The sequence below is a fragment of the Rhinolophus sinicus genome, chromosome 4 (assembly GCF_057876585.1).
Source record: "Rhinolophus sinicus isolate RSI-liver-muscle chromosome 4, RSI-T2T, whole genome shotgun sequence".
Taxonomy (NCBI): Eukaryota; Metazoa; Chordata; class Mammalia; order Chiroptera; family Rhinolophidae; genus Rhinolophus; species Rhinolophus sinicus.
Genome location: NC_142504.1, coordinates 41,397,732 through 41,411,660, shown reverse-complemented (window position 1 = coordinate 41,411,660; position 13,929 = coordinate 41,397,732). Strand labels below are relative to the sequence as shown.

The 13,929-nt window shown below is 32.4% G+C and overlaps 1 protein-coding gene across 8 annotated transcripts in view; it reads right to left on the bottom strand.

The window, feature by feature from the left end:
• PCLO (piccolo presynaptic cytomatrix protein) overlaps positions 1-13,929 on the bottom strand; it is a 378,475-nt gene that overhangs the window by 206,605 nt on the left and 157,941 nt on the right. For all 8 annotated transcript variants that reach the window (XM_088797783.1, XM_088797785.1, XM_088797786.1 and 5 more), the window contains exon 4: positions 3,642-4,424. In XM_088797783.1, the coding sequence (XP_088653909.1) occupies positions 3,642-4,424 (783 nt within the window). The remainder of the gene's footprint in view (positions 1-3,641; positions 4,425-13,929) is intronic.

Below are 13,929 nucleotides of genomic sequence, written 5' to 3'. Positions count from 1 at the left end.
ACACTAGTATTCCATTATTTCTTATGTTAGCTGGTCACATGGTCTGAGAGGAATCCTGGGAGAAAACAGAGAATTATACTATAAGAAACGATATAGTGAGGCAGTCATTTCATTTGCTCACCTTTACACTGAAGCTTATTTTTCAGTTAGGCAGATTTGTGGCTTATATTAGTTAGCTTCAACTAAACCAATTTTCCTACAATAGGTTGGTGCGAGACAAAATATTCTTACAGAAGGTTTTCACACAAAAACGCATATGTTAAAGACAATGCTAATTATGTAAGAAACACACAAACGCATTAATAAAAAAGCTTACACTTCGTATTGCTACAAGCTTTTCATCAGCAACATTACAAGACAAAAGCAATGATGACAATCGTTTAATAGTGTATATATAATTTTTAATAAAAATGTATATTAAATATTGAGGAGTGGCTTTTGTGATTGGAATTATTTTTTAAAAAGGGTAAGGTTACAGAGATAGCAGTACACGTGAAACGCATTTACTGTATCAGTTACGAGTAAGCCAGAACTGGACAGTGCCTCAGGATTTTACAAATGTGGTACACGTTGTATACTAATGAGACCTTTATATTTTGAAGAATATCTTTAAAATCTTGTACTGAGATATAGAATAACTATGAATTTATTTTTCCTCACAGATGTTTACTGATTATCTTATGGGAAATTTAAAAAGTTGTAGAATGTGACATCTTAATTATTTCTAAAAATCAGTAGAAGAATTCCAAATTTGTTCAACTTTTTAGTGATGACAAGTGGTTATCAGTAATATACTTTTTATTAGATATTTAGGAAGAAAGTAAATCCTGGTTATCAGCAAAATGCTCCCATTGAGGTATTAAAGAAAAAATAAACACTGGTTGCCTCTTCAAGAAAATTATAATGTCCTTTGAAGATAGATATTTGGAAATTATCATGTGCTTACGTTATGTAGAATAACATGTCACTTTTAAAAGCTGTCCTATTTTCTCATTTAAAAAACTTCAAATCAAATATTGTATTTTTTTTAATAACCTTCCAGATGAAAACCTGGGTTTTAAAGCCATTTATTAAAGCAAAAACAACAAAAACTTAAAAATACCACATTTTCTGATAGTTAGTAAAAATGATTGGCATCAAGAAAGATTAACATTTATTCGTGGAATTCCCACAATTAAGAAAAAATATTTTGTTTTCAATTCCAAATTTAGAAAACAGGTAGCAAGATGTGTCAAGTATTATCTTTGACCCACTTCTTCCATTTCCAGTATATCCTTATGGGTTATGTTTCTGTTATGGATAGTCATTAAAACTAAATGTCAAAATATAAAAATAAGCCTAACTTACAAGTTCAATTTCAAATAACTCTATAATAAAATTTTAGACCAAGATTTTCAAAAACATTGAAGTACAATCAATTAATGCTCTCTATAAAACACTATAATTAATCATATTTTAAGGCAATCAAATGTATCTATATTTAAATAAATATAATAAAATAAGTTTAGTTTATTTCACTGATTTTATTTTATATTTTATCAATATTTTATATTGTAAATAATATATTAATAATTTAGTGAATACGTTTAATTTCAAAATAAATAACTATATGTACACTGAGGTCGTAAAATAAAATAAAAAGTAATGATAAAGGGAATGATAGCTGTAAAATAATACAAAAAGTAGTACATTAAGAAAACATTTGAAACTTATTGTTTAGATTATATTTAATAAGCAATAGAGAATAGTTAGAAATATCCGAGCAATAGACTTAAATTATCTGAACCCTGGAAAATAATTATCGGACAACTATAGACTGGAGGAGGGAGAAAGAGAAGGCAGTGACCAGTGCTAGGATTACTCAAATCACTGGTGAAAGGTCATGAGGGCCATACGAAGGATCTTGTCCTTAGGAATAGGAGTTAATGAGGAGTGTGATAAACTAGATGTGGAAAGGAAAGAGCGGGTAAGAAGAAACCTCAGATTACTCAGAAGATTAGTAACTAGCAGACTATAGACAGAGTGAATGATAGTGCAATTATCAGAAATAGAAGGTCAGAAGGAGAAACTGCTTCCATAGAGAGTGGATAAGATTCTAACATACTGAGCTCCAGCTTACAGTGAGGTTCGAAGTGGAATAATCTACTGAGTATTTGAAAAAGCAGGTCTGACAATCAAAAGAGGGGCAGAAGGTACACAAGTGGATTTAGGAATTATTCATGTGGCTCCTCTAAGAGGAAAGAAGATAGAACTGGAAAAAGAACAAGGAAAACCTTATTGTATGGAGATTGGGAAAGTGAAAGCAATAGAGATAATCAAGGTAGAACTCATAAGGAGCAATCAGAAAGACAAAAAGAGAACAAAAAGAGAAAGGTCATGAAAGCCAAGGATAGTTTCACAAAGGAGAAAGCCATAAAAAGCTTCAGGTTTTGAAAAGTGGTTAGCTAGGAGAAGCAATGGGTGGTGGTGGTGGTGGTTGTGGCTGGATCCAGCCATTAGTGTGGAGAATATACAGGTATCTGCTTTCTCTGACTTGGATAAACTCATTAATATAACAAAGGAAGATCAGGATTTATTTAATGAGTTATGCATCATATACTAGATATGGGTTAGTAACCATGTTAAAAACCATAAACAAAAAAGCAACTGAACCAGAGTCTGGGTGGACTATAACTTCTAATTAGAGTTCTAATATTAACTTTTAATACTCATAAATCATTTCATTTTTCGGAAAGTCATTGTTGTCATCTGTGAACTAAAATTATTCAACCAGATTTCTTATAGCTATGAAAAATCAGAGTTCCTCTAAAAATGATATTATTGCCTGTGCAAATATTGGATAAGATGGAGCACTCTTAAAAAAGTTTTTACTAAAGAAAATAATATACAGAAGGTGCCGAAAAAATGCATACGCATTTTAAGAAAGGAAAAACAGTATTAAAATTGTAATATTCAATGTATACCAATAACAAAAGATTAATACAACTCATTTGTATACTTTTTTGGGCACCCTGGCGTATTTTTGCAGATTATACTTGGCTTGTAAGTAATCCTTCAATATTAAACACATTGCACAAAACTCCAGATACATTAATTAAAATCATGCTAAATACTAGAAAAACTTTTTAAGACAAATGACTTGTGTTAAATTTTTCTACATTTTTTTCTTTTGCAATCACAATTATATAATTATTTTATGCCTAACCAAAGCTTAAAAAGGCTTTTAAAATGAGAAAAACAAAACAAAAACTTGACTCTTATTTAACCAAGTAGATAAGTGAATAGATATTTAAAGACACCCATTATTTTATGTTAAAGGGGGATACTACTTTAATGTTCACAGTGGAGAAAAAAGGAGTAACTTAAAATTATAAGAAACATCTTTATCATTCCATAGAATTTTGATAAATTATTTGATCAGCATAGAGCTAGAAAAATAAATTTTATATTGACGCTTTATTTAAATTAGATAAGCTGCCAAGAAACCAAAGTTCTTCATTTTAGCAATTGTTACGCTTTTCTGAAAATGCCGTTAATTGAAGTATTTCACTTATATAATTACCACTAAGCTTCCTGCACTTCGGTAAAAAATAGTAAATTACATACATTAGACTGTGCAAAGTTAGGAAAACATAACTTACGTTTTTTTCTTTCTCAGGTCCCACCTGATCCGGCTTTGCTGTGTATGCTGCTGCCTGTGGCTGATCTTTTGTTTTTTGAGTTGTCCTATCATCTTCCTCAGGCAAACTCTGAGGTGTCCCAGATGGTAAATCTTCCATCTTGGTCTGTGGTGGTTTCTTTTCTTGCACTGCCTGTGGAGCCTCCCTGCCTTCAGGCTTTTCTTCAGCAATCTGTACTACTTGAGTTTTAAGTAAGTCATGTTTCTGTTCCTGCTCTGGAGCTGATGTTTTTGCTTCTGGGGGTAACTTTCTGTCTTCAGGGGCTGGTCTTTTGTCTTTAGGAGGTGACTTTTTCTCAAGAGGTAGCTTTTTTTCTTCAGGAAGTGGCTTTTTTTCTTCAGGAGCTGGCTTTATTTCTTCAGTGGTTGGCTTTTTTTCTTCTGGAAGTATTTTTTTGTCTTCAGGGGGTGGCTTTTTTTCTTGAGGGGCTAAAGCTTTGCCTTTTGCTTGTTTACTCTCTTCTTGTTTTTGATCTGTAGTCACCCTGGGGGGCATTTTTTCAATTAAAGGTGGTTCTTTTACTTTTTCTGGAATGATTTTTGCAGCTTCTGTTTTTACTTCTTGTTCCTTCTTTTTCACTTTTACTTGAGCAGGCATTGCTGCTTTCTGAGGTGGTTGTTCTGCAGGAACAGGCATCGGAGAGGCTTTTGGTCCTGATGGTGTAGGTGGCATTTTGCCAATGTCTCCAAGCTGTCCTGATATTGCTCTCTGGGTTTGGCAATTTAAACAAAGCCATTCTTGAATCTGTAAATAAAACAGAATTGAACAGATTAACTACATTATAATGTATTGTTCTGGTGCATTTACCAAGGTTTAAATTTGGGAATTTAGAGAAGATGGGTCAATGTTTTCTAAATCAATGAACTGATTTTTAAAGAAGATTGCAAAAAGACTCCTTGAAATAAAATTTAAAAAAATATAAGGAATCCTTAAAGACGAACAATTCACTCTCCTCACCATAAAAAAGAAACAGAAAATAAATCTTTAACATTAAAGATAGTCTCAGGAATACCTTGGGGTTTTTTTGTGTGAAAAATTTGCAGTTGTCCCAAATATAACTATTTTTAAGCCTGGTACATTCCAAATTAGTATTTCCATCACACATTCATTCAAAAACTACTAAATTTCATTGTAATTTTCAATTAATAATAACCACTTAATCATATATATATATATATATATATATTTATTTTTAGGATTTAGCCTATATAATCTATCTCTTAACTTGGATCAAATATAACTCTTAACTACTACAGTAGAACTGTACAGGGTACAGTGAGAGTTTTCAAGAATCACTTATACATAATCCATTATCTGCTTTAGGATTAAAAAAATCATTTCATTTTTAATAATATTCATATTTCTCATGCAATAGAGCAAGAAGCCTTCACAGGTTCAAATTGTTTGGTGTCTTTCTCTCCAGAGTTTTCTGAACTGCTGACTAAAGCAGAGTTTTCTCTGTCCTTAGTGTTATTCATTGCCCACCTAAGCCAAATGAACCGAGGTGGACTTCAGACATGTGAATTCCTGGGAACACCAAAACGTGTCTAGTAGAATACCTTTTTAATGAACTATTGGCTAATTCTTTTGCTAACTAAAAGACTATAAGTTATTCTCTCACAACACACAGATGATCACGTGGGAGACATAATGTTAGATTAATAATAATAATAATACAGAATTCCTCCTTTATTGATGTATATTGTGTTTTCTCTTACATTATATGTTATAGCGTAAGAAATAAAGGCTATACATGTAGCATCTAATTGTTACAATTTAATTAGTATTTGTTCTGTAAAGTACACAGTTGGTGTGTCATAAAAATAGAATTGCATTCATATGCTGCACTGTCTTCTGCAAAGTTGAATTTCAAACTGCTTTTCATGCTAGATCACTCTTTCCAGTTGCATAAAACTTAAATTATTTTGCGACAAGAATCACTATCGTTCTAGAATATTATCAGAGATATAAGTTTCATTTCTTACTTCAGCTTCTTATTTCTTTAGAGATAAAAGAAATGTTGCTTATTAATGACTGTTTTGAAATCTGTAAGCCATTATAATTCTTATTTGCTGATCTAAAAGAGACAAAAGTCAATTTGACTTCAGTAAAACACTGTCTATAAAACATTAATATTCATTATGGATTCATTTGCTTTTTGTGCGTATGATCATCCAAGACCAATTTCCTTCTTAAGCAGCTCCGAAGTGAATTGTGGCTTCTGTATATAATAACTTTATATAAAAGTTTTAGGAAAGAAACCGATTTGATCCTTTATATCAAATACTAAAAGCTTCAGACCTTGTGTTGCATAGTCCCTGGAGAGATACTTCCATATTATCTACAAAAAATCAATCTTAATCTGTGCTGTGGTTTTAAAAACCATCACTTCATTGAGCCACACCTTAGCATATTTTCATTCAGAGCCTGAAATTTTTAAAAACAAAAACAGACACAAATAGCTGCATCACTGTGCCGTTTTGTCAAATGGATTCTAAAAATCAAATGCAGGTGTGTGTTAAGCATTCCCGTCACCGCATGTCCTAATGTAAATAAGTTAGGAAACTGTTAGTATACCAAGAATACAGATTGTATTCCATTGGAAATTCTTGTCAATTATAAAAGTGTAATTATTTGATCTGAGTTTTGGGGACAAATTATCTCATTACAGCTGTCATTTCTTGTTACTTAATAGCATATGACACCACAATGGTATACTGCTCTTGTTAAAAGGTAAAATGTGTTGAGGAAATAAACATAACGATTATTTCAAAGCAGTATGTTCATTACTTTCATACATTTGAAGTTTAGGTAAGAGGATAAAAGGCATAATCTATTTAATTGATTATGTCACATAAAACACTTCATTGTCCTGATTTAAAATAATGCTTGATAAACAGACAAGCAATGATAACCAACACACTAAAGTCTCCAGGCAGAGAGAAGGCAATAGTGTCCATCTAAGAGAAAAAGGATCTTGCTCTGGGAGTCTCATTGGCTAGTTCAAATTCATGTTTTGCTTAAATTTCCATTCATATTCTGTTAATCCTAATAATCACTGCTATTTTGTAATTATTTTTAACGTGTTATTGCTTTACTTGACTGATTTGCATTTTGAATAAATTACAAGGTAAAGCTAATTCCTTTGACTTTGTACTTTGCTACCAAAATTAATTTGGAAATTAATGTTACTGTTATGTCAAATAATTATAACAACATAGTTCACTTATGTATCAATTCTGTATATATTTACTCTATATCTATGGAACACATATACCATTTGGAAAGTGTATGTGCAAGGCTTAATACATCAAGTAATCTCATTCAAGTAGAAGAAATAAGCCATGGGTCAAAATAAGTATAATATGAAATAAAATTTAAAAAATCAGTGAAATGGAAATGATGCCCTGGATTTAACAGAGATGTCTGATGAATCCATTTAGAATATAAGGAATTTGATAAATTATGAGTCACGCAAAAGTATTTTTTCATCAATTAGAAATACTGAATTGGTGGTCTCATATTTGAGTCTCTCCTGTCTGCAGTCATAGAACTATAATTAGAATGCCAACATATTCAGCAGAGGAAGTTACATTATCAATAAGGAATGGGAAGGGGGGGAATTATAGTAACATCAAAAATTTTATATTTATCTATACATGTAAATTTAAATTTTGTTTACTAAGAGTGAGGATAGAAAAAGGCAGAAGCTAGTATAAAATCAAAAGTGGAAATGACAAAAGCAAAATTGATCAACAAAAGTAAAAATGAACTTTCAAGGAAGTTCATTTTGGAGAATAAAAGTCATTGTCATCATCATATCATTAAATACAAATACAATTATTAGAAAAAGAATTGCTTAAAAAAACAATTTGGGAAATACCCTATAAGTAGATATAAAAATCTGTTTTTCTGAATTTTTTTTGCATTCTTTACCAAAAATAATCCCAAAAATTTTCCTATCAACGTACTCAGGGATTTTACTAAGAAGTATTATATTTCTAGGTCCAAAATTATTATCTGCACTTTTAATTCCTCAATAGCTACACCATTAAATATTATAATGTTTCCAGTCCAGTAGCAATCTTGAGATAAATGAAGTAAGGTTACTTAAATTATATAAGAATTCAATGAATGGTATATCACCACCATATATGACTTTTACTATTAGCTGAAGGTATATTACCAGACATAGCATTAATTCTTTCTGTAAGGGTTATAACTGAGAAAGCAGTGACTCATATTCACCTTAAGGTTAAGTATTGTATGGGTATGGTTTTGTCTTTGAAATATTGATAAAGACAGATAACGAAACAATCAGAAAAAATGTATATTATATATAATATAATGTATTATAATTTATATATATACTGAATGCATTTTTATTATAGTAGTAGGTTTACTACATAGAAAAACACAAAATATAGATGCTTATGGAGGCTTTTTAACATACTAGCCATCATTATGGATGCTTTCAAAACATTTCCATTTGTTTTTCTGTGTTTTAAAAATACATTTTATTTTCAGTATAAGTATCTTTTGTCCTAATAGTATAAGATGTAATAAAAGTTTATAGTTCATATATATTATTAAATATATTAAATACGTTATTGAAGACTCTATACTGTGAGATCAATCACAGTTTTATTCGATGCTTTAAAATTAGTTACCAGGATATCAGAATTCATCTCAAGTAGGGAAAATTCTGATAAACAAATAGTTTATAAAAAAAAAATAACTCCAGTTTACCACAACATACTAGAATATATTCAATTATCAACTAGTACATGTTAAGAAAATGCACATATTTAACATCAAATCATCAGGGCTTGTTCAAAATGAAACAATGCTCCAAAAATCCATTAATCTTAAGAGGAGAGTAGGAAATGAAGGCAATGAAAACCCAGAAAAAGGATGCTGCTGTGCTACTCAGCATTTTCTATCAATAAGCAATTTGCTTTATATAACATTTCAACTGTAACTATAGCAACAATACCATTAAGCAAAATCACAGAACTTCAAACTTGCCTATTTATTTTCTCAAGTGTCTTTTTTGAAGCGTGATAAGAAGTACTGTAGTAGGTTGAAAGTTTGCCATTAGACTTAAAGTGGTGGGGAAGTGATGGTTGCAAACCTTACTCAAGCATTCATATTTGTATTTGAAAAATCTTAATAGCATTTGAACATGCATGTTCATGAAAAGACCAACTGGACAGATTTGGAAGCTCATACAGTTTCTATCAATAGAAGTATTCAAGCACAAACTACATGTCCCTTACTTAAATTTTTTTAAAGGAAAACCAAGCAATCAAGGGGATTGGTATAATAATAGCAGTGAGTTCCCTGTGTAGTTATCAAGCTTTTGATTCAAAAATTAAAAAAAAAAAAAAAAAAAAAAAACAAATAAAAAAATTTTTGCTTTACTATTTGCTTATCATTCAGAATGTTATTTTTAAGCTGAGAAATAATTATGCTACTAATCAGCTTAGAAATCACTATTTCACTTATTGGCAGATCCAAAAATTGGGGAGTAATGTCACCGGCAACTTGTCAATTATATCAATGTCACCTAAAGTCTCAGCACTAGCGTGTTCTAGTTCTCGAAGGCCCATGCACTCTTACATTACCATTCAATTTGGCATCCTGAAAATCAGATGTTTTGCTTACTAAATATCTAAATTTATTTCCCTTTGTCATCTGTAAAACAGAAAAGGATTGAATTCAGTTGACACACTCTTTTTTTTTTTTAAGATTACACAATCAGTTGTTCAGACTACACGATCAGGATATTAGAAATCTGTGATCATTCATGAGACTCCATTTTGAAAGTGTGTGCAATGACGTATTTGTGATATCCTATTCTTATTCTGTCCCTCTTAAAAATGAATGAGATGAGGGTCTGGTACTTTTTCTTGTCAGACTTTTTATTAGTAGAATGTATAGCTTCCTTTGTATTTTTCTTCCTTTTGCAGTCATTGAAACAAGACTAGCTCATATCCAAAATACACAATTGAACAATTGGAGTTCATCATCATTTACTTCATATGTAGACTTAAGAATTATATTAGAATGTATTAGAACATAAATATTCAAATGAAAATCAAGAAAAAATAAAAAGATCATTTAAATACTAATTTTCAAGGAATTACTGAATGTGAAGAGTAGGAATCAATAACAAAAACCTAATAGACTATTGATACTATTAGGACCTTGTACTGGAGTTATCATTCCTAGATCTAAACTAGTCAGTGATGTTTGTCCCTACTCATCTCTTCTTTTATGAGTATGCTTATTTCTGTAAGACACTGACTCTGCTATATACCCATGTGAGGTCTCTTTCACTCAGTTGAAGCTATAAATGTAAGTTTCCATATAATATAAACTACATTAACATACATTTCCATAATAGCAACATGACAAGTAAAATCATGTATATATTACACCATGAATTAAAACTATATTTAGATTAGTGCATACTCCTAGTTGACATTCTTTTTGCGTCCATTTTTTTTTTTTACTAAAACCAGAATAATTTTTCTAGTCACTTTCTTATCACAGTTCATGTGTATATCCCTAATCTAAGAAAGTAATCTCAGCGTGTTTGATGTTTTAAACACCATTATATAAATAATATAAACATGCATTAACACTTCTGAATTATTACATTAACACAATTTTGACAGAACTTGAAGAAAATCAGGGGCATAGTTTCCTTTTATATATATATATATATATATATATATATATATATATATATATATATATGTATATGTATATATATATATACATATATATATTTATACAAAATATATTTTTATTTATTTGAATGGATAAGAATTAATTAGGGTTTATTCTCCTATTATATCTTTTTTCTTTCCTTTTTGCTTTTTGCTCTCTTTCCTTCCTGCTGACTTGCACTCAATCTCTCTCTCGCTCTTGCTCTCGCTCTCGCTCTCTCTCTTGATAGAGGGCAGCAGGAAGACAGAGTAAGGCCACTAAAACTATATTCCTTGACTCAGTAATCTAATTGATTTGGGTTCAGTCAGAGAGAGGCATTAAGATAACTGATGGCCCACCAGTAGGTATGTATAAAGGACAACTTCCACTCCAAGGACACAGCTGATTTCTCACTGGTAACCAATGGTGCGATAAACTTATGGGTAATCATACATACTGTGTTGACTTTAGCCAACTTGTTCTAGCACAAACACAAATCTCAATGGGAAGTCTTATTTGTGGATTCATGGCATTTCTATTTGTGGTTAATTTTTCAAGTATACTATATTTTAGGCTGATAGTTATTTGCACAGATTTCGTATAAAAAATAACCAACAGCTTTAAAAATATATAATTGATGTTATATGGACACCAAATTCAATTTTGTATATAATCAGTTCTCATCCCTCTGATCTTATATATTTTATTATAACCCTATTACAAGAGGTGTATATTGATTTTCCATGTACAAATAATTACATCAGTGCAAAATAAATACTTTTTCAGTCTTAGTCATTCACTAGTCAGCACTAAAGGTAATGCCCCCTTTTAAAAAAAGATTTATTTTGAAGATTTTAACACACTTTATCAAAGAGGAATTTTATGTTTGTTTAGATTACAAAGCTATATGCATTTAGAAGACAGATTATTTAAAGCATACTATAGCTGAATAAAATTTGTAGAATATTTTATAGGATAAATAAAAACCAATCCCAACTTTTAAATTTAAGCATCATTGTTGATATAATATTCAAAGACAGAATCAAATCACAGACTGGGGAGTCAGACATGGATAGGAAGGAGGGTTATACTGGTCAGGATGGATGACGGAGGATGCATACAAGGTAGTTGGGGAGACTGGTTGGGTGTTAAGCCCTCTACCAATGCAGTAAAACACAGTGCAGTACTGGAAGTCCTTTTTGCAGGGAAGAATTGGTGTGTTGATTTTGCAAGGTGTAAATTTGTCTAGGTTGAACTATGTTTCCCCAAATTCCCTTCCCTAAATGTTTTCTAGGATAGTGTGGCACTAAAGATACTCTGTGTGAAATTTAGAACCAGAAGCAAAGCAGCACCCATGTGGCTTTTTGTATGCTCAGAAAATTGGGGCAGAGTCACCAGGTTACTTTGTAGCTCACCCATGTTGTCATTTATTGTTGAACTTAGGACAGCAGGCAGGCGAGCAGTTGTTCTAGTTTCCTCTGGATTCTTCTTTGACTTCCTCATCAGCTTTCAGGTTGGAGGCCATGAGAACAGACAGGCCTTCTGGTCGGGCCTGTCCTCGTGGGTTCCAGCTTATCCTTACTCTTCCCTCCTTTAAATTCATCCTCCTTTCCTCCACCTGCCTACCCTTCAGACTTCAAGCTCCAGTAGCCTTTCTGTCATCACTTATCCAGCTCCCACAGTTGTGTAAGGTCAAATCCTTGTAACAAAACTTTTATTATGCATGCTCTATATCTAATGATTCTGCTTCTTTATTTGAAGTCTAAGTGATATAGTTAGGCTGCGTCAAGTGTAATTTTGGGGTGATGACTTTTGACACTTTTATCCATTAATGTTGGTAGGTATGCAAAGTACCTCTAATAGGCTGTTTCAGATCTTACGTAGCATGGCCAAGAGACCGGACTGAATTTCAAGAGAAATATGGACTGTCTGTGGTCAAATCAATGTGACGTGCATCAACGCGCCATTTGAATGGTGTGGATATTGTTTTAATCATGATGAAATAGTAAAGAGGGTTATCAAATATAATTTGTGACACACATATGTATACAATAAAATTTTTTTCAAAAGTTGAACATCCATGTACCCCCAATCCACTTGAGAAGTAGAACACTGTCAATACCATCAGAGATAACCAAGGACACTTTGCAATCGTCTATACTCTCTAAGAACAGACACTATTTTAATTTTTGTGCTGCTACACCTTTGTTTTTTGTTAAGGTTTTAGTACAATATATGTACTTTTATATATTGTTTACTTTTATATATTTTTAACTACATGTTGCCACGCAGCAGCCTACTAGTCTGTCTCCACGTACCTGCCCCTAAAGAAACAAGAGTTTGTAAGACGGATTATTTCAGGGACTTTGCTTCACCTTTGTGCGTGCACCTTATGTCTCCCTGTTTGGCCCCAGAAAGATGGCTGGTCAGCCAATGACGAGAAAGATTCCCCACGGGGATGGGGGGTGGGGGGGGACAACTCAAGCCAGGCACAGCCAAGTGGGGGCCAACAGGAGAATCCACAGGGTTGATAGAGGTGGGCACAGCCCCCCACCTTCCCCAGGCTAAGGAAAGCCTCTGCCTCTGTGGCTGCATTCCTTCCCACAACCTGCAAGGGAAGTGATTCAATGATGTGCTCTCCATCTATTCATGTGCATAAAGGTTTTGTCCCTTGGGGAAGTACAAGCATCCTGAGACTTACAGTTCTGCTGCCTGCAGGCAAGGGTGATTGACTTGAATCAGTTTCCTATTACAATGTATGGGATTCACAAATCTTGAGATTGACAAGCTTTATCTCCTTTACTTCCCCACCTAACTAATAAAAGCTAATGCGTAGGCCCAATTCGGGACGCAGTCTTTGAGGCTTGAGTCCCTTGGCACCGTTTACACTCTATTCTTGACCACTGTCTTCCTTAACCCTGTGCCGCGCTCCTCGCTCCCCACAACCCTTGTCGCGCGGGATGCGACAACTACATAATTTTATTGCTGACTTTTTCCCCTTTTTTATTCTTTTCAGTAAACATTGCCTAGGTACAAAACTCATCTGTGAAATATGTGTGGGTCATAAGGATAACTTCACAGTGAACATCAATGAACCATTCGTCCAATTAAATAAATATTATCATTATATTTGAAGCTTCTTTCAAATTCCCTCCTTTGAATCAACTATTATCATAACTTTTGTGTCTATAAGTATGACATTTGGGTGAATATTTTTACCCTGTATGTTTGGATCTCTAAACAATATATTGTTTGCCATTGACTATTTTGAAAGCTGATCTCTAAGTTTCCCTTCTGTTTTGATTCTCTATGATTTTAGACTCATAATTACAGAGTGTTATATTTCATATATATCTTTCAAAATCAAAGCATTTACTCAATTCTAAGCTATGGTTCCTTTTGCAAGTATTGATGATAATGATAAATATAACGTGTAAGAACAAAGCTAGATGTAGAAACTGAGAAACTAGAGAGTGCCTGACTCACTTAAACTTACTTAACTTCAGTTTTTAAAAAATATTAGAGACCCAAC